Source organism: Dromiciops gliroides, chromosome 3 (genome assembly GCF_019393635.1).
Source record: "Dromiciops gliroides isolate mDroGli1 chromosome 3, mDroGli1.pri, whole genome shotgun sequence".
Taxonomy (NCBI): domain Eukaryota; kingdom Metazoa; phylum Chordata; class Mammalia; order Microbiotheria; family Microbiotheriidae; genus Dromiciops; species Dromiciops gliroides.
This window is the reverse complement of record NC_057863.1, coordinates 610,059,930-610,087,001: the sequence shown is the minus strand read 5'-3', so window position 1 is coordinate 610,087,001 and position 27,072 is coordinate 610,059,930. Positions and strand designations below refer to the sequence as shown.

The window sequence follows — 27,072 nt, the reverse complement described above, 5'->3', positions numbered from 1 at the left end:
GAGAGGTCAGACCTAACCGGTCATTGTCCCCAGGAACTCACCCAGTTCTATGCTACATACCCAATGCACTCCTACCTCCATCTCTACCCCATATGCCCCTGGAGTAGAATTACTTGACTCAAGCAATTCCTCTGGAGAAGAGGCCAGCCATCCCCACCAAATGCCACCCATGGGCTCGAAAGTCAGCCTAGCTGAAGCAGCAAGGCACTCTGAGGAAGAGATGGGAAGCAATATGTGTCAGGTAAATCAAACCGTCACCCCCTTGACCACCATCTTCCCTCAGACCCCAGTGGAGAGAGCTCAGGACCCAGAACCAAGAGCCTTGGGGACAGTAGTATTTCCAGCTAGTGATCAAAGCCACCATGCTAGGAAGCAAGGCCCATGGAGATACAACTAGAGTCAGCTACCAAAGACCCAGAAAAGAAAAGTTCTCATGACCCAAATCCTTGGCACTGTCACAGGGATTACCAGGAGGAAATGACAGGATTTTAACATTAAAGAAGCATTCCCATCTGTTTTGCTGCTATACCCCATGGACCACAGGACCTTTCTGTCTGGCATGCAAGCTGGACCCTTCTATGTGTGTTGTGTCCCATTAGAACATGAGTTCCTGGAGAGTGGGAACTGTCTTACTCTTCTATCTGGATCCCCAGCATTTTGCACTTAATAAATGGTTTTTTCATTCATTCAAAATGAGTTGTTCTTCAGGACCCAAGAAAGCAAGGCTGGATACAAGGTTTTCCAAAACCCAGAAGGAGAACTACCTCTGATATTTCAGAGGCAATGATGGCTCCCAAAAGACGACCATCTTTTAAATCCTCAAAACCCCACTGGGACCATCCTTGTCCTGACCGTAGACTCCCATTTGGAGTCGTGAGGTCTAGGCCCCACCTGCCAGGACACCACATTTGTGCTGGTGAGAGCTGGAGGGGTTAATGCAGAGGAAGGAGGAGAAAACAAGCAGCTTCTACAGATAGGTCTTGATGGGCAAATCCAACCTTACTGAATAGCAATACTCTCCATCTTCATCTTTTTTTCAAGGTAGTCACTGTCCTAAAGAGTACAGGAATCAGAACTGGAAGAGACTTTAGAAGTCTTCTCAGACCCCTTTTATAGATAAGGAGAGCTGAAGGGGGGGGGGGGGGGGGGAGAGAAGAACAACATTCAAGTGCAAATGCTGAGCCCAAGGCCCAGGGAAACATCCACTACCCCAATCCTGGATGACCCGGGCCAACAGAACATGCTATAGCCTATGTTGCCAACTTGGTTCTTTCTTGGCTTCCCCAACCTCTCTATATAAGGCAGGCCCAGAGTCTCACCTCTCCCTCTGCCGACAGTCACAGGGATGGCCAAACTTGGGGCCTCCAAGGGAATTCATTCAGGGTTAAAGCACTGTTGCGATGAGAGGCTACTAAGAATTGAGCTCTCACCGGTGTTGCTGACACAATGCAGGCATCCTATGGTCTGAAGAATTCAACCATAATAATCAATACAAATGTTTACGTTTACCTTGGCCATAACCTCCGGATCTGGTTCCTCCACAGGGTCGGCCCACTCCACGGTCACAACATTGCCCCAGACTTTGACCTTCCCACTCATAAGCCTGCGCCGGGCTTGTGCTGCCGACTTGTGGTCTTCATACTCAAGGAAGCAGAACCCCCGATTCTTCTTTTTGTCATCGGGTTGATGATAGAGAATAACGTCCACCAAACCCTCTGTTAAACCAACATCCAGAGAGATGAGCCAAAAGCATCCACCACACAGCTAGGGAGCTGACCTATATTCTAAATTCACTTGCCCATGTCCAAAACAGGAAAATCAGCCTGAAGTGTTATGGTAATTACTGATCGAGTAATTCAGCTTGATACAAGAGGTAAGGGAGAAAGGTCATAACCTGAACATATCCTTTTCATTCAAGAGGTCATGAAGTCAAAGCCAAGAGACTCCACCAAAGGTCAGGATTCATTCCGTAGTCACCAATATCATTAAGACAACACATAACATCTGTGAAAGCCCGGACCTTGGAAAAGAGTCCTTTCTTGACATTCCAAGCTAGAAACACAGAAATCACACAACTCTCTTCTGTCCTTGACTCTCTACAACAAGGAGTCGGCTGAATTAAGCCTCGTCCTTCTACACAGTGTCTCTTGTTTGCCCTCTCCATCTTCTGCCTCGACTGCTCACCAAACAACAAGGCCTTTAATCCAGAGGTCCTGCCTTCCTTCCATCTGTACAGACCACTGTCTGCACCAGGACAGACCAGCTATCTCTGCTGTTTTTTGCTGCTCCTCAAAAGTCCTCTTTGGTACATCTTTCCCCCCAGGAAGTCCCACATGTCACATCTTACCAATTAACAACAAGAAGAAAACAGCAAAAGACTATGGAAAATGCAACAGAAAAGAATTATCCAAAAATAAAAGTCCTCTAACTCCTAGGATGAAAGTTACATGTGGTTTAATCATTGTAATCACAGTATCAACAATATTGTGTGATGATCAACTGTGATAAGACTTGGTTCTTCTCAGCAATACAAGGATCCAAGATAATTCCAAAAGATTCATGATGGAAAAATGCTCTCCACATCCAGAAAAGGGAACTGTAAAATCTGAATGCAGATTGAACCATACTATTTCTACTTTTTTTTCTTTTTTTGAGGTTTTTCCCTTTTGTTCTGATTCTTCTTTCACAACATGATTAATGCAGAAATATGTTTAATGTGATTGTACATATATAGCCTATATCAGATTGCTTGCTGTCTTGGGAGAGGGGGAGGGAAGCGAGGGAGAAAAATTTGGAACTAGAAATCTTATAAAAACAGATGTTGGTGACCCTAGGCAAGTCACTTAACCCTCATTGCCTCGCAAAAAAAAAAAAAAAGAGAGAGAGAGAGAGAGAGAACTATCTTTACATGTAACTGGAAAATAAAATATTTTTATGATTAAAAAAAATTTTAAAAAGAAAGATACTGACTTTTAAAAATCAATGTAATCTTACTAAAAGTACAGAAAGAGGGATTGAATTACCATGTACAGCCTGGAAACATGGGACTGAAGCTCAATTAATCCAAAACAATTACTATGATCAAAGACTGTGTATGATTTAAGAAGAGGCTGTGAGAACATGGTAGGCAGAGCCCAGACCAAAAAAAAAAAAAAAATCACTTGAAAGGCACAAAGACATGTAAGGAATAAATTCCAAAAGCCTGTCTAAAATAAAACAGTCTTAATGAGAAAGGGCCACCCCCCCTCAAGCCCAACAGATAACACTAGTAATTGAGGAGCTAACTAGAGTGCTGAGGAGATCAGGATAGGGGGAATCTTATAACACCACACACCAGAGAGCCTCACTGATCCAGTGTGCTGCTGAAAACTGACATGTCACTGCCTCTTGACATTCACCACATACCTGCTATTAAAATTCTGAACCATGCATTACATAAGGGCACAGACCTAAACCTTTAAGCCCATTAAAGTCCATCAACAGATGTTCAGAGAGAATTCATTCTGACCAATGATCAAAGGTCATAATAGAAACTTTTTTAACACCATAAAATTCACGTTCTTATTTGGGCCTACTTTGCCCCTTGCACCTTGGTAAGAAAAAGCTATCAAAATGCAGGGTACATTCCCCAAGTAAGGAGGGAGCAGAGGTACTTAGGAGACAGTCCCCTGCTATACATAGCCCATTACGTAACAGTCTTATCTCCTAAAAAGTCATCCAAGGAATACGTACCACAAAAGCCTAACCAATGCACCACACTGTACCAGTCAGATTACCCTGAAGACTGCCCCTGGGCCTCCCCCAAAAGGAAAGCTAAGTTCTACCTGACAAGTCAACAGCTCTAACCCAAGACAAACGACTTTGAAAGACATATAACCAACACGATAAGCAACCAAAATTCTAAAGGACTCACAAGGAAACTTTATCCACCACCATCCAAATAGAGATCTGGAAGTCAGCATGCAGTGTGAATTGTGTTTCTTTCTTTTAAAGGGGAATAGGGTGGGTGGAGGAGGAACATGGCTAATGTGGGAATGTTTTTCTTGACTAACCATATTTGTAACAGGTTTTGTTTTGCTTGCCTTCTTAATGAGGAGTGGGGGGAGAGGGGAAAGTGTGAGAGAGAATTTAGAACAGAAAATAAAATAAAAACTGAATTAAAAAATAAACTCCTGGGGGTCAGCTAGCTGGCACAGTGGATAAAGCACTGGCCCTGGATTCAGGAGGACCTGAGTTCAAATCCAGCCTCAGACACTTGACACTTACTAGCTGTGTGACCCTGGGCAAGTCACACTTAACCCCAATTGCCTCACTAAAAAAAATAAAATAAGATAAAAAATAAACTCCTAAACCATGTCTTCACACAAAGATCTGGAAACTGAAAGGAACAATGAGGTGAGGGTAAAGATGTGCATGAAAATGTAGTTTCTTGGAAGTCTAGGAACTTAATCTCTACCACAAATTCCTCTATAAGTCAGAAAACTCTAATACCTCCTATATAGTAATTAGATAGAACATGCAGTAAAAAAAGATCCACCTCCAAGAGAATGCAAGAAATTTGCAAAGACTAAGTATAAGTACTAAGTGAGCAGCAAGATTTCTTTGGTCAAAAATATTATTGAAGCAAGGGTGTAGTTCCAACAACACTGCTCTAGCTCTTGAAAGCAAAAAGCAAAGTTACAACGATCATAGCAACAATCACTTCAATTTTTGCTTTTTCTAAGATAAAAATAAAAAATCACTCTCATGGTCATTCTGGAATGTAAACACCTGTTTCACTGGTGTCTTTCTATCCCCCAGTACTGCATCTGGCACATAATAAATCTGGCACTTAATAAAGGTTTACTGATAGATTGGAAATGGCTCCAAAAAATGTAAAGAGAAATAAAATTAGAGTATTTGGCTTCTTAGTTCTTGTTTTGAATGCAAACAAAAGCTTTTGTTGGCACTATGCTGGCCTACATGACCTGTCTCCAAATATATAAAGCATCTCTCTTCGAAGGAGGGATAATGAACAGCCATTCTAATTCTGACTGAAAAACAGAAATAAAACTGGCTGAGTTGCAGCACCAATAATACAGGTCAACTATTGAGGAAAATCTTCCAGTCTGGGCTCTTTTTGCTAGGTTGTTAAAGAATGTGGCATCTACCTCTCTAAAGATCCTTAACATCTGTTAAACATGACAAACTTAATCTTGTTGAGATGCAAGATATGGACTAGGTCAATCATTCATGTGTTCTAGCATCTTAGAAATGCAGCGAAGCCCCATGGAATTGTGTGTTCATTGTATTTTTTTTTTTAATTTTTATTTTTAGTGAGGCAATTGGGGTTAAGTGACTTGCCTAGGGTCACACAGCTAGTAAGTGTTGTGTTTGAGGCTGGATTTGAACTCAGGTCCTCCTGAATCCAGGGCCAGTGCTCTATGCACTGCGCCACCTAGCTGCCCCGTGTTCATTGTATTTTAAATGCAATTGGGACAGGAAGGGCACAGGCAGCTCTGACCTGGAAGTCAGTCCAGTCCCATGACATAGCTCCCTTGGCATAAGTTTCCAAGGTCTAACTCACTCAGGGAGAGGTCATCTCCTGTCAGGTCAAAGGATGCCTGGCCTCGCCAGAGGCTCAGTTTCTCCAGAGTTCAGGGTAACTTTAGCCCTTCTGTCCTGATCTACAGTGAGCCACATCACAGTGACTTGCTAATGTGAACAAATGAGGCTACCCATGATCATTAATACCAAACTGAACCCAAATCACTTAAAAGCTAAACAGAAATAAAGGGATAGTTTAAAAAGCAGAGGAAGGAGAAGGAAAATAAGACCTATCACTTTAGGTAGAGCTCTGACTTCAAAGACTAAGGCAGTATCAAACTTCCCGCTGGCCTGAACCAGATTAAAATGTCTAACAAAATAAACATATAACAACATAAATAATGTTAATTTGTGATTTTTTTAGGTCAACATGCACCTGGCCTGAGTCTGACAACACTAGGAGTCTAAGGTATCCTCTCACACTAAGATGATAACTGATTTCCCCAAATTCATTTATAAACACTATTTTTTACCTGTGACTTTGCTGAATTCTTCCAATATGTTTTCCTTGGTTTTGTTCTTTGGAATCGATCCAACAAACAGCCTGTTGTTTGCCACCGAAATGCACACTCCAAGGTGTTTACCAGGACGGATTTCATAGCTGTCACACTGCAAGGAAGAAAAAACCCAAATACACCCCACAACCACCCCACACTCAGGATACCAGATTTTAATTCTAAAGTATTTAATAACTCTATAAAATCAGGCATTTCTTTAAATCAGCAATTCTCAAACTTTTTGGTCTCAGGATGCCTCTATATGCTGCATATCACTGCGGTCTCTCCAGAGAGTTTCGTTTATGTGGATTATATCTATTGATATTTACTGTATTAGGAATTAAAACGTCTTAATACTATTATTATGAAAATAGTTCTAACCCTCTCAGACTGCTGAAAGGGCCGCCACCCCATGGACCACACTTGGAGAACTGCTGACTTCAGTCATTATGAGCAAAGTTATTCCTTATATCCTACAAAAACTTGTCATGCTATTATTACTTTTAAAAAACTCAATGCTTTCAACCCCCAATTCCATTTAGTTTTGTTACTTCCCTCTGTCTCCAAATTAACTTACTCAAAATTGAGGAGAGGGGACTGCCCCATTTAAACAAAATTGAACCTGCTTCAAAATTTTCCTCATTATTTCAGACAAGTCAACTGAGATAAATTATCCAAGATACTTAGGATAAAACCAAGCACAGTTTGCCCCCAAAATGTCCAAGAATATGAAAGTATGGTGATGATACATAACAAAGGTGAAAAAACTTGCTTAAAAAACAATTCTACATCTCTCCATCATTTTAATACTACACCAAACACACTATGATTAGAAACACAGTAACACATGATATGCAATACCTGTACACAAATTTGTGGGTCTAAAGTTTCACAAATCATAATACTAATGATCTTTTTAAAATATCAAATGCTTCACAAATTTACATGTCAACCTTGTATGGGGCCATGCTAATCTTTTCTGTATTGTTCCAATTTTAATCTATGTGCTGCCAAAGTGAGCACAATACTAATGATTTTTTACAAGCTTTCAATACCCACATTTCAATAAGATTACTTATCTGTAGCTTAAATTTCCTGATGTTATGGACAGCAGGGGGTGGAAGCGTGTAAGAAGAGAGAAGGGAGCAGGAGAGGGGAGAAGAAAGGGAATGACTCTGAGCTACCAACCTCTAGGAAGGGAGGCATTAACACTAAAGAAGGAAACTGGAGCCCCTCAGTGAGTCAGCTAACTGTAAGGGAGAAAAGGAGCAAAGTGGTGAAGATGTCTACACCTAACCCTGGAAGCCTGAGGCCTCTGACTTCATGTAGCACCATGATAAGAAGGTAATAAGACATTTCCCAACTCTAGGGCACAGTGAACTCAAATGACTTTGCCACTGACTCACTGTTGTTATTCAGAAGGGAACACAAGGGAACAGAGGGAAGAAGGTACCCAGGAGACAGACCGGGGAAGCAGGACAAAACAAGTATGACAAAGGGTACTCAGGCCCCGAGACAAAAAGTTAACAAGAAACAAAGGAGGACCAAGGCTATTTCTAAAAGTGTGGAAGCCCAAGCTATCTCCCATTAAAGGAGCAGAACATGGCAGACACAAGAGACTACAGGGGGGAACACATTTTTTTTTAAAGCAAAGTCAAGCCTACATTTCCAAGGAGACTGGCCAGAAAACGCACAGCAGAGCTGAGGACCTCTTCTTGCCCTCAGAGCAGGCAGGCAAAATCCAAAATGGAGATGAAACTCCTGAAACCCCTCCACCCCAAGAGGTGACCCACTAAAAATTTCAATCCAGAATTAATAAAAATTAACGAACATTAAAGGCAGAACATTTGAACTGTTTCCAAAGGATCCTTGAACCATGAAGCTTAGCCACACACAGGCCCCTTTACATACCAGCTTGACAGCTTCCTGTGCAGCATCCTTTCCACAGAAAGTGATGAAGGCGTACCCTCTATTCTGACCAGACAGAGGATCCATCATAAGGCGTAAGTCCCAAATGGGACCAGCCTTTTCAAACAGTGGCACCAATTCATCTTCATATAAATCTCTTGGTATCTTACCTACAAAAACCTGAAGAAAAAATTTTAAAATAATTCATTAAAATCCAACTTAAATAAAAAGACAAATATATATGGTTAACTGGCATGACTAGGGGACAAGATAACTGCTTAACTTTTACACAAACCTTTGTTTCAACCCTTGGTAAAAATAATTCCAAAGTTTATTAGCATATTAACACATTTTTTAAGACAAGCATGCTAGACATAATTTTTCCCTTAATAATTAAATACCTCAGGGAGATAAATAACTCAATTATAAGTTGATATGATGGTTATAAATTGGCTTCATGCAAGTATTAATTTTTACCTCCTTTTACAGGTAAGAAAACAAGTCATGGTAAGATGAGTGATTTCCCTACAGTCAAATAGCTAATAAATGTCAGAACCCAAATTCAAACCCAGGTCTTCTGACTCCAAGGCTTGTTGTGCTATACCAAGCTGTTTCTATTATGCCACAGAGAACTTTAAGTTCTTTTGTGACCTCCCAAAATGTATGCAGTTCAGAAGACTGCCCTGAATCTCGATGGACCCAAAGTCAATCCTAAAAGTAATTTTTTCATTGTGATATAATTCCATTTTATTAAATATCTTTTATCATACCATGATTATTTCTGTATATACACCCACTCCTAGCCCAACCAAGTCTTTACTTATATTCAACAACAAACTATCAGACACAATGACCATATCTTGCCGTGTGTGCAACATTCTGTACCCTTTTCCCCCCACTTTTCTACCAAAATTAGAGAAGTGCATTTCATCTTTTGCCTAAAACTATTTTTAAAGTAAATCTAATAATCTTTTTTCTCTCTAAATAGCTGCATTGGGGGCAGCTAGGTGGTGCGGTGGATAAAGCACCAGCCCTGGATTCAGGAGGATCCAAGTTCAAATCCGGCCTCAGACCAACACTTACTAGCTGTGTGACCCCGGGCAAGTCACTTAACCCTCATTGCCCCATAAAAACAAATAATTAAATAAATAGCTGCACGAAAATAGGACAGTTAAAATGCAAAATTAAAGAGTATTTCAAAGGTAGCTTCCTCCTTTAATGAACACCTTTTCGATGTTATCTGTGATCAGAATCCTGCTTAAGGTAAAACACTGAAAACTTTGGAAAAAAATTGTAGTATGACAATCTCATCAACTTACATGGGGCAGCTAGGTGGCAGAGTGGATAAAGCACTGGCCCTAGATTCAGGAAGACCTGAGTTTAAACCTGGCCTCAGACATAACACTTACTAGTTATGTGACCCTGGGCAAGTCACTTAACCCTCACTGCCCCGCAAACAAACAAACAAAACATCATTGGCTGAATCGGTAAAATAGCAGCAGGTAGAAAGATGAAGTTAACTCTAATTTCCTCAAGTTCAGTTTTACAATTCTATAGCAGTAGAATAGCTAGGCTATCTACTTTTTTTTTTTCCTAATGAGGCAATGGGAGTTAAGTGACTTGCCCAGGGTCACACAGCTAGTAAGTATGTCAAGTGTCTGAGGCCGGATTTCAACTCAGGTCCTCTTGAATCCAGGGCCGGTGCTCTATCCACTGCACCACCTAGCTGCCCCAAGGCTACCTACTTTTAAACCAAAAAGATTCAACCTTCATAAACTTGGTCTCCATAGCAAGCCAGAAAAACTTTAATGAATCTTTTGTTGATCCCAGTCCACTCACACCTAGACATTCCACGAAACCATCCACTCTCCATCACTCAACCCCCAATTATTATCCTACATAGTTTAGCAGATCACCTGACCCCAACCTTCACTAACATTGGGATTATTGATCTTTTTCTCTCTCAATCCAGGAGTTTCCTCCTTTTTCCAAGGCTAAGCCCTACACCTGCAGTTTCCAATCCTGCCTCCTCCTGGACCTTGCTCCTTCAATGAGCCCCTCCCTTTCAGCATTTTCAGTCTCCTACTTGGTATGGGTTCCTCCTCCATTTCCATATACGCAAGTTCCCATAGCTTAAAAAACAAAAAAAAACCTTCACTTAACCCAAACAGCTGTCCTCTGTGCAGCTCCTGTATAAAAGACTGCTGGGTTCAGTCAGTCCTTTCAAGGTCAAGATTTTTGTGGACTCCCATGTTACAGTTGTGCTATTAGTAACCATTGACACCTAAGACTGGATACAGGCCCTTTGCAACAGCTCCTGAACATGATCTGCCTCCCCACACACCCCACCACAGGGAGCACAGAGGTTGGGGACAACTGTTATAGAAGATACAGAAGACATTTATTCTTCTTTTTTTGTTTTTTTGTTTTTTTGTGAGGCGATTGGGGTTAAGTGACTTGCCCAGGGTCACACAGCTAGTAAGTGTTAAGTGTCTGAGGCTGGATTTGAACTCAGGTACTCCTGAATCCAGGGCCAGTGCTTTATCCACTGCGCCATCTAGCTGCCCCCAGAAGACATTTAAAACTATCTAGGAAGTAAAATGAAACTTTTAGAATTTAAAATGTAAGAAACATTATCTTGTGGGCCATAGAAAAATAGACAGTGGGTCAGATTTGGCTCCCTCATGGTCCAATTTACCAATCCCTGTTCAAACTACAACTTTGCCGGTTCAGTATTTACAACATTTTGATGTGTTTAAAACAGAAGCACACCTACTGCTCCCTCCCTTGTCTGCCTTCCTCACTTCTGGTAATGGGGGCACATTTACCGCAGACACCTCCAAGTCATCTTTACTTTTGGTTCTCCCTCCTCCAACCCTGCACCTAATACAATGCTCGAGAGTCTTCATTTAAAACTTGTCTTGCTCCTCTCCTGCTGCAACTTCTCTTGCTTTGGTCCTAACCCCAGAGACGACCAAAATAGGCTCTAACTAGCTGTCATCTCTTCCTCCTCCAATTCGTTCATCTTATATATGCCAGCTAAGGTTCTTCAATACATAGGAACAAAACAGTGTGACATCACAACCGGAAAAAGCTAACACAATCTTTGTTCCACGGGTTGCTATGACCAAAGAATTCAACCCCTACTGAACAGCCTACTCCTGGTAAGCCTCTCAGTACTCAGCAAGGCTGGTCTTCTGAAATCCAACAAGCTACAGCTGAGCCCATGCCTGAAATCGTCCCCATCAAGTAGAGATGCCAGATCCCACACTCCACTAGCAACGCCTTCAAGAAGCCAGGATCACATACACCATGGCAAAAGGCATCAGAATAGGGTTTTGTGTTTCTCAGGCTACACTGATAGTACAGCAAAGATGGTGATAAACATCCTGCTTTGGTCCGATACCTGGAGCAGCATTATATTTAGTTCTAAGCGCCACATTTTAAAGATATCACACAGAGCAGCACATGCAGAGAAAGGCAGCTGTGATAATGGGAGGTTTGAAATTATCGTTGAAACAATTAGGGTTGTTCAGTCTGGCAAAGATAAGCGGAATAAAACTGCTGTTTTAAAAAAACTAAAAGGTTATAAGATGGAAAAAGTTAGACTTGCTCTGCTTGATCCCACTAGGACTAATGAATAGAAGCTGTAGAAAAGACAAATTTCATTCAACATAAGGAAAAATCTTCCTAGCAATAAGAGCTCTCTAAAAGTAGAATGGGATACTTCAAAACATCCGGGGCTCCCCATCAAGGTAGATCTTTGAACTGAGGCCAGATGGTCACCTATGGAGAAGGTAGTAAGGAATTTACATTCACTGCATGTGTTAGATACTAAACGGTCTTTGGGGTCCCTTCCATCTCTGATTCTTGTCCTGCTTTTATCCTTCAGTGCCCTAATAGGTGCTCAATCTGCTAATTAGTTCCTATTTCTGTCATCAAAACCCTTACAGCAGAAAAAAATTCTGTTCAGTCATATTACCTCATGCCCCGTAAGCAAGAGGTAAATGTGTATGTAAAGCCTTCAGAATACATTACTAATCTGAACATGAGATCTTAATCAGAGAAACTTGTTGTAAACATTTCCTAGTTACCTGTTTCCCTTCTAATTTTAACTACATTGGTTTTGTTTGTGTAAAATCTGTTAATCTAATATAATCAAAATTGGCCATTTTATCTCATGACCCTCTCTACCCCTTATTCCTGAACTCTTCTAACCATGGATCCAAAAGGTAAGTTCTTTCTTGCTCTTCTCATTTGCTTACAATGTCATCCTTTGTGTCAAAGTCACATATATATTGTAAGCTTAGGTTGGTATATGGAATAAGTGTATAGTCTATATTTAATTTCTGCCAAACTAACTACTTTCCAGTTTTCCTAGCATCTCTTTCCCCAGTAGCTGAGGGCTTTGGGTGTATTAAACACTAGTATACTAGGTTCATTTGCTTCTTTATGATGCCTACCTGATCTGTTCCAATGATTAACCCCTCTATCATTTTGATGATTAAATTCATACTAAAAATTAATATAAACTTTTTAAAAAGACAATTGTTACTGATCTAGACCTTTCAATCAAAAGTTCAGATTCATTCATTTATCTGGCCAATAAACACTGAAGCTTCGATGTGTCAGACACTGAGGGAGCTTCAAGGATATGAGGTGGTCCTTGACCTGTATCATGGTTCTCATAAGGGCATGATCCTCGTAAGGGATGATAAAGACACGTGGATGGGTAAAAACAATTCAAGTGAGATTTTCAATGTCTAAAAAGACTCCCAAGTGGTATAAAGCCAGTGATATGAGAAATCATTTGGGGGGGGGGGCACCACCCCTCTCAGCATAGTCCAGCTGAACTCAATATATGACTCTAACTTCATCAGTTTGAGTCACAACCTTTGCAAACTTCAGCAGACTGTTTCATTAATCTCTCCATAGCCCACCCTGTGGGGATGCACATCTCCAAACCTGGCCATTCATGCTGGTCAATCCTCAGATACAAAGCTGCCATCAGTTTCACACTCCACACACTCCCAACAATTCCAGCTCAGCACCAGCGGCCAAGAGTATGCTATATCCAGCCCTGGTGTGACCTCTGAGAAGCCCAGGTTACAGGTTATCAGACAGAAAATGCAGGCACCAAGGGAAGGTCTTGATAGAGGACCCACCTGTGATTAATGAACTTAGACATCAGGTCTCACTCACTCATGACCACATGACTGGACAGGGAGGTAGCACAGGAAGATCAGGCCCTTTAACTGAATTTGTGATTTCACAAGTATAGGGAACTCCTAATAAGCAAACTCCCTTACCAATCAGCACCTTCTCTGCCACTTACACTCCCAGAGAAGCTATAAATAACATGCCACTGTATGGAAAAGGAGACTTGAACCCAGGCAGTATTCCTGGCTCCAAAGCTACCTTTATACCCACCCACAACCAAGCTGTCTCTCAGGATTTGGCAATAAAACCTCAAAACAGATCAATTTCATTAGCAGAAAAAAAGATAGATCTCCCTGATGATGACAGTCTATTATTTAAGTTCCACAAAGTCCTTTTTCCATATAAATAAGTTAACCGTTTTTCATTAGCTAGATATGAACATCTAATGCCATGTTTAAGTTTACAATAAAGCAGAGGCACAAAAAGGGGCACACATGAATCCTTTCACTGAGAACCACTTGTGAAAGATGCCCTCAAGGAACTCAGAGTTCTAAAGAGTCAAGTATCATTCAACCAATTTAACTTGGAATTAGTAAAGAATGTTGGAGGTCTGGGTACAGTTCTGCCACTTCCTCCACTGACAGATCTCTCTTTTCTCTTCCAGGATTCACACAATTGGGATGCTTCTCTTCCTTACATTCTATAGGCTCAGAGGTTTCGAGTTGAAAGAGACTGTAGGGATCATTCTGTGCAGGAGGGAAGCAAACCAAGCCCTGTCTTGTGATGTGATATGCCTAATGTCACACAGCCCACCAACAACACAGATAGAAGTCACACCCCAATCCAGTGCTCTTCCTACTATACCACACAGCTTTCCTATTTCCCCACAGCTGGTTTGTAAACTCATAGTGCCATGGCTTTCACTTGACTGCAGTTTACAAGGAAATTTTCAACCTGCTTAACTCTGCAGCTTGCACAGTATGCTTGTATTCAATGTTGATTCTTCTCTTCACTCTTATTGCTAAATTCAGCTCTTAAAACCTGACTTATTGGAGCTGGAAGAGACCTTAGATCATCTAATCCAACCCTCTCATTAAATATGGGAAACTGAGACTCCAGAGAAGCAAAGTGACTTGCCCAAAATGACACAACTACTAATTGTGGCAGTGGCAGGATTCAAACCCAGACCCTGCCACCCAAGACCACATCATCTTCCAATGGACCATGCTGCTTCCTTAAAGAGCCACAGAGAATGGTTGAGAAGCAGAAAAATACTTCCCTAATCAGCCCCTAGCAAAGTGTTGTTAGTGTCTTCCTAAGTTCATGGGCATGGTCCAGAATCTATACTCTAATGTAGAGTGTGGGCTTTTAGGTAATGGGTTTAGAAACTTGTTCAGCACATTTTTGAGTTGCCAAGGCTTTTTGATTTACTCTAGTCTTCCATGCTTATATATTTCCTAAGAGCAAAATTAAAACAAATAAAAAAACAAACTCAAAGTGACATTTGCCAAAAGATGAAATTAATTCACTTATCTCTAAGAGAAAAAAGATTCCAAGCAGAAGGCCACCAAACTCACCTCTGTTCCAATGCCAGGTTGTACACCAGAATATACACTCTCTGGAGGAGGACCACCATATTTCCTCTGTCCTGTGGTTACATCTAGCGTGTAACCTGTCCTCTCAAGCAAAGCCTAAAAAGAGTTGCAGTTTGTTAAAATTCAATGCAAATCACACAAAAAACTCAATCTTTCTGTATGTTGGTTTTCAACAACCCATTCCCTAAAACAGTGTTCTATACACAGACTTTTTAAGGGCCCTATAAAATCTATCTCCAGCTAACTGGGAAACAGAGGCTAAAGGACCACCATTCAGCAATAGTACAAAAAGGATTTTCTTTTCTTTTTTTTCACTTTTTAAACAGTATATTATTTATTTTTCCAATTACATGTAAAGACAATTTTAAACATTTTTTTAAATAAAATTGTGATGACTACTCATGTATAATTTATTTTGAACTGCTTGAGTTCTTGTAGGTGGGGGTGGGAAGGGAGGGAGGAAGAGAAGTTAGAACACAAAGTTTTAAAAAATTAATGTCAAAATTTGTTTTTATGTATATTCTGGAAAATAAAATTCTATTCAGAAAAAAAAGAAATTAGCAAAAAATAAACTAACAAATAAATAAATAAATGAGATTCTGAGTTCCAAATTTTTCCCCTCTCCCTAAGACAATAAGCAATTTGATATAGGTTACGTATGTGCAATCATGTAAAACTATTTCCAGTATTAGTCATGTTGTGAAAGAAACAGAACAAAAGGAAAAAACTACAAAAAAATTAAAATAAAGTGAAAACCATACCCTTCGATCTGCATTCAGACTCCATCAGTTCTTTTTCTGAATGTGGAGAGCATTTTCCATCATGAATCTTTTGGACTTATCCTGATCACTGGATTGCTGAGAAGAGCTAAGTCAATCACACTTGATCATCACAATGTTGCTGTTACTGTTCACAATGTTCTCCTGGTTCTGCTCACTTCACTCAGCATCCATTCATGTAAATCTTTCCAGGTTTTTCTGAAATTTGTCCACTCATTTTTTTCTTACAGCACAATATTATTCCACTACATTCACATATCACAACTTCTCCAGCCATTCTTCAATGGATAGCTATCCCTAAAGGGAATTTTCTACTTAAGATGGTAGGAAGTGGATCTAAATGTCTGCTAGGGGTCCTCCCAACTCTTGTTCTATGAAACCAATAGCAGACCCAACTTTATTTATTGTTATTCCTCAATATGCATTCTCTCTTCCATTGGTCCTTAGTATCCCCAAGCCCTTGTTTATTCCCATCTTTGTTCCTGCCACTGTCTGAAATGTCCCCTGACCACCCTACCCCCTTCAGAAGTTCCATTTCCTCCAAGAACCTTTTTCCCAGCTTAATTCTTCACTCATTTCATTCCTCCAGGACTGCTGGCTACAACCACAATCCAGCCCTTAGCTACCTGGTATCATGGTCTTGTTCTGCCTGACTAAATAGGAATTCTGTAAGGGCAGTCAACAGGCTTCCCTCACAGCCCCCACTGTGCTTAAATCCATATAAAGAAACAACTCAACTGATCCTTCCAAGTTGACCAGAATTTGGATCTAGGCACATTGAGTCAATCAGTCCTTGACTGAGTGTTTCATGCTTCAGGTTGTACAGGAGCCAACAATGAATCACTGCCTCAAGACATCTGGGTAGTTCCCTGTTTGCACACTCATTACCTTGAGAAAATCATTCAAGCTCTGAGTCTCAGTTTCCTCACCTCTGAAACAACAACAATACTCTACTAGCTAAACCTCATAAGGTAATCAAGTGTGTCCTATAAACTTTAAAACACTATGAAAATGTAAATTATTAAGCTAATCCCTGGTCTCACTCTAGTGCATGAAGCATACAAGTAGCCAATGTAGACAATGTGTAGAAAAGGCTTTCTAGAGAATGGAAACTTTGGGGAGATATAGAGTTTATGTAACTCATTAAACAGAAATTCCATTTAAGGATCACGTCTCAGAACCAGAAGGGACCTTAGAGAGCATTAACTCCCCATAGGAAAATGACACCAAAGCCACAGAGCTTGTGAGCGGCAGGACTGGTTACTTTAGTCCAGCTTTTATAGGTAACTGTCGTCTCTGATAGACTGCTACCCACCCTCCCACTTCCAACCCAAGGTTTAGTTTTGTTTTTTAAACAGGCCAGTGTTAAGTGTTCATAATGAGGAAGCAAATCATTTAGGACAAATAATATAGACCTATCCACTGCAAAGGCTAAAAAATTTGTTTTTAAAATACTGTTAGGCCTGTATCCCAAAAGAGATAAAAAACAAAAAGAAAAAGGACCTACATGTACAAAAAATATTTATAGCAGGTCTTTGTGGTGGCAAAGAATTGGAAATTGAGGGGATACCCATCAACTGGGGATTGGCTGAACAAGTTGTGGTTTATGAATGTAATGGAATACGATTGCGCTGTAAGAAAGGATAAGCAGGCAGATTTCAGAAAAACTTGGAAAGACTTACATGAACTGATGAGTGAAGTGAGCAGAACCAGGAGAACATTGTACATAGTAACAGCAATACTGTGTGATGAACAACTGTGAAAGACTTAGCTCTTCTCAGCAATACAATGATCCAAGACAATTCCAGAAGACTCATGATGGAAAATGCTCTCCACATCCAGAGAAAGAACTATGGAGTCTGAATGCAGATCAAAGCATACTATTTTCAGTGTTGTTGTTTCTTCTTTCTTCTGAGTTTTTCCTTTTGTTCTGATTCTTCTCTCACAACATAACATGGAAATACATATAACCTATATATCAGATTGCTTACTAACTTTGGAAGGGGGGAGGGAAGGAAGAAAAATTTGAAACTCAAAATCGTGTGTGCGCCACTCGAACTGCAGGGCAATGAAGGTTAAGTGACTTGCCCAGGGTCACACAGCTAGTGTCAAATGTCTGAGGCTGGATTTGAACTCAGGTCCTCCTGAATCCAAGGACAGTGCTTTATCCACTGCACCACCTAGCTGCCCCCAGAACTCAAAATCTTACATAAATGGATGTTGAAAACTATCTTTATCTGTAATTGGAAATAAAATACTCTTTTTAAAGAGAGAAAGGCCCTATGCTAATTCACGTATAATGATGATGATGATGACAACACCTGACATTTACAGAGTGCTCTCCAGCCTCCAAAAATCTCATTTGAGCTCCACAAACACCATAAGGCAAGCAGGGCAGGCCTGACAGTGCAATATGGCACAAGCAACAGAAATGCTGAACTCAAACTCAAGAGAAGACTGGGGTCCAGCCCATCTCAGACACTTCCTAGCTATATGACTCTGGGCTATTCCATTGTCAAATGGGGATGATAATACCTGCACTATTTATCTCACAGGCTACTGGAGGGATTACATGATATATGTAAAAGTACCAGCCTATGTAAATATCAGATTATGATTTATTAATGCTACCATCCTCCCCAATTGGCAGGTGTGGATACTTGAGGCTTAGTGATTTAAGCCTAGGGACTCAAGTAGCCCTTTCCATCATGCTATGCTAAAACATACATAATAATTATCTCATCTGTTCCTCACAAGCACCCTGTGAAGTAGGTATCACAAATACCTGAATTTTGAAAACAAACTAACTGAAGCTTGGAGAGGCTCAGCCCAAGACCAGAACCCACAAGACTCTGAAGCAGAACGTCTCTTCCTGACTCCAAATCTAAGACCCCTGCCATTCTACCACAATACCTCTCAGCAATAAGAAGAGAGAGAAAGAACAGTTAGAGAAACCCTTATCTTTTATGAAAAATTCCCTTAATTTAAATTTTTTTTTGCTATGTGTACAAAAAACCATTCTGGAAAATATAAAACTAATTAACCTCATTAATTCTGGCAAGCTGAAGTTTGCTTTACCTTAATCTTTGCTTCATCAGGTCCCTTTGTTGATTCTTGTACCTTGCTCCCCTGTTTCTCCCTTTGCCTGTAGGTCTTCATAACTCCACATAAAAATGCACTTTTGTTCTACAAAAGAAAAATAATTTCAAGTCGCCAGAAGCGCTTGTACCCACCAATGGATAAATGGTTCCACACCCCCAGATATTTAAACATCAGGGAGAACCAGATAGGCATAAATTTATTGGCCTTTAGCTTTTTCTAGTGTTTTACCATCTGCTGTTCTTAACCTGTCCCTCCCTACCTGAACATTCTCCCCTCCCCCATGCTGGTAATGCAGCAGGTCAACCCCACTATTATAGGCAGTCTGCTCCCGGTATCACTGTTAACATCTCCTGAGGATGTCAGCCATGTAAAATGAATGAATGGCCCACAAGCTTCTATTGTGGACATGGCTTGGAGACTTATAGCAGGACACCAAGTTCGGGTTTACAAAAGCAGCTGTAGCCCAATGTGCCACTGTAGCTAAAGGCCAGCATCATGGAACTCAACCAGCACATTCCACTTCAGTTCATTCATTCAGCATCTCTTCTGATTCTTAGTCTTACCTGTACATGAGACAGGTCACTTTCCTTAAACTGCTGGAGCACAGAGAGGGCGCCTTCTTCATTAAATTCTCTGAGAGCATCAATTGCTCTTTCATCAAGATCGACATAAGCTACCAACCCTAAAAATTCAAATTGAAAAATGGTAATGTTATTGTTCAGAAAGCTAAAGGAGACACAAACTGATGAACCTGTCCTGTTATTCACTTTTAATCACAGTTACATTCAATTCTATCACTAGTAAATTATCTTATTCTTAACTTCACGCAACTATAAAAACACTATATGAAAGAACATAAAAATGTAAACACTTAAAAATAAAATACTTTCATTATGTAACAATTTGTTCCCTGTGTCCCCCACCCCAATCCCACCAAAAAACACAAACACAAACCCTATGCACACTCAAAAAAAAATAATTAATACTGAAGTTTCAAATGCCCTGGAAGGAGTTAAGTGTGCCATACACATTGTGCAACAGACTGAGGCTTGAAAGCATCAATTCTGGTCCACATTTCTAAGTAGTACATGAACAGAACTATCTTCCCCAAGGATCTGCTCCAAACTATGGGCTTAGGAAGTTTTGCAATCTTCATAAGTATAAAGAGTCACCCAACCAACTGGGGGGAGAAAAGCCACCTATTACTAAGCAACTCCAGCCCCAAAGAGTAGCAAAGGCTTTTCCCTTCTTAGGGCCAGAAACTGAAAATTACTGTTTGGCTATATAGATAGATAGACTTTGTTTCAGTCAAATGTGGAAAGACACAACACCATTCTTCTGTAATCCTTAGAAAATTAACATTACAGATCAAACTTAAGAAAAAGTTCAGAAAGCCACATTTTAGCAGCTTCGTAGTTTCTTCAAGAATGTGAAATATGTTGAGATTTAAGGGATGCTGTAGCAATCAGATCATTACATGTAAACAATGACATTTCCCAAATGAACTAAAATTAATTCTATGGCCATGGACCTATTAGAAACTATTTTTTTTAAATCCTCCCAGTACTCTAAACATGAACTGTTAAACAGTATATTGAGCATGTACTAAGGAATAAAAAGCTCTTCTAACTTAACCTGAATTTATTATAAAAACTTATATATGAGCCTGCAAAGTAAACTATTAGGAAATGGAAAGAGCATTTTTAAAGTGACTCCATGTTATTAGCAAAGCCCACCAAACAAAATTTCATTTTATACTGAAATTAAAAATTTCATAAATGTAGTGCCACTTGCAGTTACTAATGTAAGAATTAAATGCACTAACGTAAATTTATTTAAAATGTCCCCAAATGAACATGTCTAAATAAGTCTGAGTTCCTTACATGAAAAATTCCACAGCACATCCAAATACCACAGTCCCAGAGGCCCATCAGGCCTTTCCCTGGTCCAACCGTGCCTCTGCCCAAACCATGAGCTTCGCCATCCTTACTAACCAAGACTCTACAAGAGGGCATCTTTAAGCAGATCACTGTCTGTTCCCAATGGCAGAAATGCACAAAAAAACTCCAGAGGACTGATTTCCAGCTGGATACCTTACCCAGGAGACTTGTAAGGAAATAATTTTTAAGCCTAACATATCTCCTGTCTTTTTTTAAAAAAAGAGACAAAAAGTTATTTTATGACTTACAGTACTTAAGAAAGATTTATAATACAATTCAGTTCTCTTTCTCAGAAGCTGACTGCAGATCGCCAAACACTCTAAAGAGGAAGGTTTCTATCCATTTATGTCGTCAAAGGGGGAGGATATATTTATTTATGAACAAGATTCCCTAAGGGTAAACATTTCTCTCCCACTTTAAAACCTGAAACCACTTACAACCAAAACCTTGTTTAAGATATTCATTTTTTCCTAAGCACTTAACCCTGGCACTTCTGGATAAAAAGCAGCCAACTAGTGCAAACCAAACACTTCCATGAGATGCTGAGAGATGTGGATTACTGTCCAATGAAAACGAGACAGGCCACAAAACTCACATAATATGACATTTATTACAGTTTCAGGCAATAATACATCCTAACTATTCCTTACTATGCCACCTAATTCAGAGCTAAACTGATTTAAGAGTCACATTAAGAAGCTAAAGTAGAAAAGTAAAAGCAAAATGATGACTGATTTGGATTGAGAAAAAAATGTCAAATTTAGTATGCTGGAATACACATTTTTCTTGTGATAAATCTAAGATAAACTGATGTACTGGTCTGAAGCAACTAAGACTGCAATCTTCAACACTAAGAAGGCTTCAAAATCATGATATAAGAGTATCAAAGTCAAACCCAATTTGCCTTCAGTGACGGGACAGTCACACACATTCGGCTCTACAGGGACAGATCAGAAACAGTAGCATTAGTTAACCTTAAAAAGCTATACAATTCAAAGTGGTTTGCCCTCACTTTCATAAGCGGTCAGAAACAAGAAATGCATATTATACCTGTCTGAAATATTTCATCAAGTCTCTCTGCCACCTTCTGTGGGAGGCCTGCCTCTATCAGTGTCTTGTAGTGCTCTGTGTGAGTAACACTGGAAGTGTCCACTGGTTCTTCCTCTTCTTTTAACTGTACCGCATTACCATTCACCTGATTAGCCATTTTATTATGCTGCTGGAAAAAATTCAGGAGCTATATTACATTAAGCCAGAAAGAACTAGTTTGCAGGACAATGCATGACTTATCTAAACTATCTTGTATACATGCTTCTAGTACTCTATCAAAGTCATATTTGATGCCTTTTTGTGAGGTAGCTGACCTAAATTTGCAATAAAATCATCCTGGAATACAATGGAATATGTACATGGAAGCAGTAAGGTTTTAAGGTACTTCATGTACACCATGGTGGTCAAAGGTCTCAGACTTTCTGATCAGAGGGAAAAGTATCTGATTAACAAAGCAGCTCTTATGTCCTGGTGATGATGTCATCAAAAAGAAACACTTTGTTTGATGAACAAGTCACCACTATAAAGGCCTAAAAAGCTCGGTAGCTCCCCCTCTTACACAAACTCAATGATTTCTTGTATGTAAACAAACCAAACACTGGAGGTTTGAGAATTTTCAAAGATCCCTGGCTCTCTACCACATCATGCTTCCATCCCAATACAGGTGTGACAGAAGTGTAGCCCTGTTCAACGTGCTGGGGGTGTCTGGGGGTGGTTTTCCATCCTGCACTCACTAGATTCACATTAAGATCACTAACAAACTTAATTTTTTTCTTCCCATCTATAAATTTATGAGAAAAAAATTTAATCCATATTTAAAATGAGCTATATGGGGAGGTTACTTTTTTTAAAGGAAACCCAACTCTACAATATATTGAATTTCCTATGTCAATCAATTTGGTAAGGCTGCAAAAATACATATTCAGGCTAGCTTCTCTCCAAGAGTTCCAATCAGTGGTGCCTAGTTAAGGGTGAACTTAGATCAGATTTCTCAGTTAACCAGCCAGCAATCATTCTATATATTCCACCATTCAAGTACTACTCAAATGGACTGACTACCTGGGGAAGAGTTTAAATGGAGAGCTCTACAAGACCAGCACAGATGGAAAAGGTACCTGCCTCACAAAAGCAGTAAGAGTTAAAGGTGCATTTGTCTGTGGTGAAATGACAACTTGATGAAGATAATATGCAGCAGAAGAAAGACATTGCGACATATACTGCAATCAAGGATATGAAGGGGGATATCAAGAATAAGCCTGGCTTTTGAAGGAAACTCAAAGATATCAAGAAAATGCCATTCTCCCAAAAAGCTCTTACATAGCCACACCTCTAGAGATCCTACCAGACATTATGGGAAGGCACTAGCAGCAATTGTCCCACTTGAAACAACTTAATTTCTTTCAAGACCACTGAAGTCCAGTTGAAGATAATGTGAGAAGACAGAATAGACCAAAGTTGGAGTTAGGGAGAAAAGGGGAGAGAGGAGGAAATGAGGAAATTCAGCATAGAAGGATTACTCTGAAAGAGCTAAAGCTGTCAGGACATGTTATGGTCAAAGAACACTATTAAAGATTTGATTGTCTGGTGATAGCACAGGCTGTGTACAGACAGACGCACACTTTGCTGCTGAACTCGTTTATTTACATGGATAAAGGCTTTTCAAAGCAGGCCTCAAAACACTATCTGATGAACTGGCTCAAGACTGCCAACTGTGTATCACGAGAAATGGGCCAATGCACATTATGAAATCAAACCAAGCTCCTACACAAGGCTGCATCCTAGAGACTCCCCCGTGTGAATTTCCTACTTCCTCCCACCCCACCCCCAAACAGGTAGGAAAGGAAATCTTCAAAATTCCAAAGTTATACACAACATCACAAGACCTTTGCAGCAAAGCAACATTTTGCAGTCACAGAATGGAAGCAAACTCTTAACAGATGTGAACATTTCTGTTAAGAAAAATCGCTATCAAAGTATGGGTAAAGCATAAGACAGGTTGCCTATTAAGCACAAGATGGGAAAAAAAAGTCATGAATACTATTAGTACCAGATGTACTCAGCATGCCTCAAATAAGCAGATACTGAAGGGGGGGGGGGGAGGAGAGAGGGAGGGGAGGACAGGGAGGAAAAGGGGGGGGGCCTTTACTTCAAAAAAAAGTTGAATAAAACTTTACCAAAAAATGCAGCTTTACAGGTCTTGGGGAATGCGAAAGAAAAACCTTCCTCTCCTTCAAGCCTAAGGCTTGAGAACTAAGCCTATTATGTTAATTGACAAACTACCACCCAGCCGGACCAACTTCTGGACGTAGTAAACACGCTCAAGTAAGGTTTTTGTTGGGGGGTAGGGGGCACGAAGGCCATTTAAATCTGGAGGGATTATGGTGGGGGGATCAATTAGCTGCCCCCTCCCTTTTCCCAGATCCTTTTTAAATGTTCACATTAATGATCCAGGACCGCAGCCAAAGGGCCAGCAAAGGGAGGGGACCTGCCCTGGGCACCACGTGGGGGGGTACTTACTCTCACTCCCCGGACCACCACCTCTCAACCTGCTGGGGATGGCGGGAGGGATGGCACCGGCCTCACGTGCGGGGAGGGGGGGGGAGGGAAACCCACGTGGGGGGGGGCCTCCCTTGTCCCTGAGGCCCAGGCTGCGAGGCCCGGCTCGGCCTCCGCCCCCCCACCCCCGCCTCCCGGCGCGCATGGCGGGGCCTTCCTCGGAGGCGGGAAAGGCGCGGCCCGCGAGCCCGAGCGGAGCCCGCTGCGGGGGAGGGAGGCGCCCAGCCGGCCGGCCGGCCTAGGCCCAAAGCCGCGCGCCGGACGCCGGCCCAGAACCGCCCCCCCTCCCCCTTAGCCTCCCTCTCTCCCCACCTCCCGCTCGCACCGGCCCGCCCGGCGGCCCCCTCCAGAGCAGGGACGTGGCGCGGGGCCCGGGCCCGGCCGAATCGGAGCGGCCGGCCCCTCCCCCCACGGGCGGGCGCGAGACTCACCAGGGCAAAGCGGGCGCCGGCGATGGGGGCCCGTGAGAACGAGCGCGAGGCTCTTTGAAAACGACTAGAAATGGCGCGCGCGCCACCCCCTCTCTGTCTCCCCCCGCCCTTTCCCCCCCCCAGGGCCGCCGCCTCCTCCGCCTCCTCCGCCTCCTCCTCCTCATGGAACGGGCGGCGAGATCCCGGCAGCACGCGGGGTTTCCCGGAACTGCTTCCAGGGACTCGGCTCTCCGATACAGCCAATCAACGCTGGAGGAGACCCGAGCGACGGCTACGACGGCCTATAGCAACGGGACTCTGAGGGGGAGGCGACAAGCCGGGACGAACGGAGAGCCAATCAGTGGAGGCATCCGTTGAGCCAATGGGGAAGCTCAGCGGCGCTGGACTAGGGAGCCGGGGGCGGAGGGAGGCACACAAAGGGTGCGCTGAGGCCGGCCGGAGCTTGTCTCTCTGCTCCCTGCTGTGGAGGTCCTGTTGAAGGCCACTGGTCTCCAGCCGCTCGCCGGGAGAAGTGAACAGCTTCTCGCTGCCTCTCCTCCCTGCAACTTGGCACACCCTGTCGGGGCGCGACCGATGCCCGGGACCACCCCCCCCCGCCCCGTCATGGTCCGACCCCAGGCCTGGCTGGCCCCTAGACCGGGCCGAGCCGAGACCGAACCTGCTTTATTAGTGACCGCTTCAACAAACGTTGTCGGAAGGGGGCCTAAAGCGTGATGTAACGCCCATTTCTAGCCTCTGACCTGTAGCTTCCCGTGGAATAACTGGAACCCTTGTCCTCACTCACCATCGGGCTGTTTCTGCCTTCATCCCTGAAGCGCCCCCGTCTGCCTGGCCAAGAGCTGGAGATTCAGAGAGGAGAGTAGACATAAACCCTACCCCCACCCTTAGAGGTTCGCCGCTAATGTGCAATAAGCACACAGTAAGCGCCCACTGTGTGCCAGGAGCTGCTAAGCACTAGAATAACAAAGCAAAAAGACCCCCTGCCCTCAAGGAGCTTACACTCTTAATTGGGGAGACTACAGGCAAAAATCTATACAAACAAGCTACGGACTCATAAATTGGAGATCAGCAAAGGGAAGGTGCTGACTTTAAGGAGGATCAGACAGCACAATCAATGGTTTATTAAGGACTATTAGCGCTGGGCATTGGGATCAAGGGTGAAAAGTGGCAGCCCCCTAACCCTAAGGAACTTGCATTCTACTTTTGAGGATACAATATATACACAAGAGTAGAGGAGTCACCGTTATTAGTTATGTATGATGTGCCAAGCCTTGCCAGCTAGGCACTGGGTATCATGGAAAAGGTGGAAGAAAAAAAAACTTAGTCCCTGGTTTCTTGGAGCAAAAAATATGATGTACACAGAAATAAATGCCTGCCGAAGGAACAGTTAAATGCCATGCCCTGAAGCTGAGCAATGGGTACACCAAAGTGAAAACTGGAACAGTCTGTTATGCCTTCAAGGGATTTGCCAAAAAAACGCACATAAGTATTCTTTCAAATAACATGCGATCCCAGTGTGAAGAGCCCTAGGAAGGGAAAGGGAGATGCCAAGTGTAGATAAGACAGTCTCTCCCCTCCTGGTGCTCAGTAAGGTAGGTGAGGGTGAAACCCCAACACAAAATAACTATAAGACAGAATTGGAAGTCCAATGAGAGGTAGCTTGGTTAAGTGAGTAGAGAGCTGGTCTACTAGAGAAAGCTTGGATTCAAGTCTTTCCTCTTCATACCTGCTTGCTGTGTGATCCTAGGGAAGCCAATTCGCTTAGTGCCGTCAGGCAATGTTCTTAAGACTAAGCAACAAGTTGGAGGACAGGCAGTGACTCCTTGGAGCTCTCCCCCAAATCCCTTCAAACAAAAGACTAAGCGACAAGTTGCAGATCTGCATTGGTGGACCTGGAGTCCTCTGCAGCCATGAAATGGCAGGATTCAGCTAAAAAGAAAAAAAAAGTAGTTAAAAGTAGTACAAACATAATTAAATCAGGTCTGAGGGAGGAGGTTGTTATCAAGGGGAAGTAAGGAGGAGTAAGGAAAGCTATCATATCATGGTGGAGTATTATCTCATCTCCCTGAGTTCAAATCCAGTCTCAGCTGTGTGATTCTGTACAGATCGCTTAATCCTTTTTGCCTCAATTTCCTCATCCATAAAATGAGCTGGAGAAGGAAATGGCAAACCACTCCAGGATCTCTGCCAAGAAAACCCCAAATGGGGTCATGAAGAGTCACACACACCTGAACAACAGCAACAAAAAGATTGGGGGGGGGGGCAGTATAAGATAGCTCTGGGAAAATTTGAAGTGACCATTTTTCAAAACCAAGATTAGGGATCCCTTTTGGTTTTCCCCTTCTATTTCCGTCTATCCTCATAGTTAGCATACCTTCTTTGGCCTAATAGTGCTAAATTCAGGGAATGCCACATGTAAATTTTCTCTATTATTTACAGTGTGTATTTGATGGCTACATAGAGGTCCA

General features: G+C 41.9%; 1 protein-coding gene and 1 non-coding gene across 8 annotated transcripts in view; both read right to left on the bottom strand.

Annotated features, from left to right (window-relative positions):
* HNRNPR (heterogeneous nuclear ribonucleoprotein R) overlaps positions 1-24,719 on the bottom strand; it is a 58,890-nt gene extending 34,171 nt beyond the window's left edge. For 2 of the 7 annotated variants that reach the window (XM_043990726.1, XM_043990727.1), the window contains exons 1-7: positions 21,618-21,786; positions 19,191-19,309; positions 18,604-18,711; positions 14,729-14,842; positions 7,995-8,171; positions 6,060-6,195; positions 1,510-1,724 (exon numbers count right to left, since the gene is read on the bottom strand). In XM_043990726.1, coding sequence (XP_043846661.1) covers positions 1,510-1,724; positions 6,060-6,195; positions 7,995-8,171; positions 14,729-14,842; positions 18,604-18,711; positions 19,191-19,309; positions 21,618-21,774 — 1,026 coding nt within the window. In that variant the 5' untranslated portion in view covers positions 21,775-21,786. Of the gene's footprint in view, positions 1-1,509; positions 1,725-6,059; positions 6,196-7,994; positions 8,172-14,728; positions 14,843-18,603; positions 18,712-19,190; positions 19,310-21,617; positions 21,787-24,604 lie in introns of those variants that run through there. The other 5 variants (XM_043990723.1, XM_043990724.1, XM_043990728.1 and 2 more) reach the window with 5 other exon arrangements.
* On the bottom strand, positions 7,001-7,106 carry LOC122752223. The gene has a single exon (XR_006356011.1). It is a non-coding gene; the product is annotated as a U6 spliceosomal RNA (small nuclear RNA).
* Positions 24,720-27,072: the final 2,353 nt, after the last annotated feature.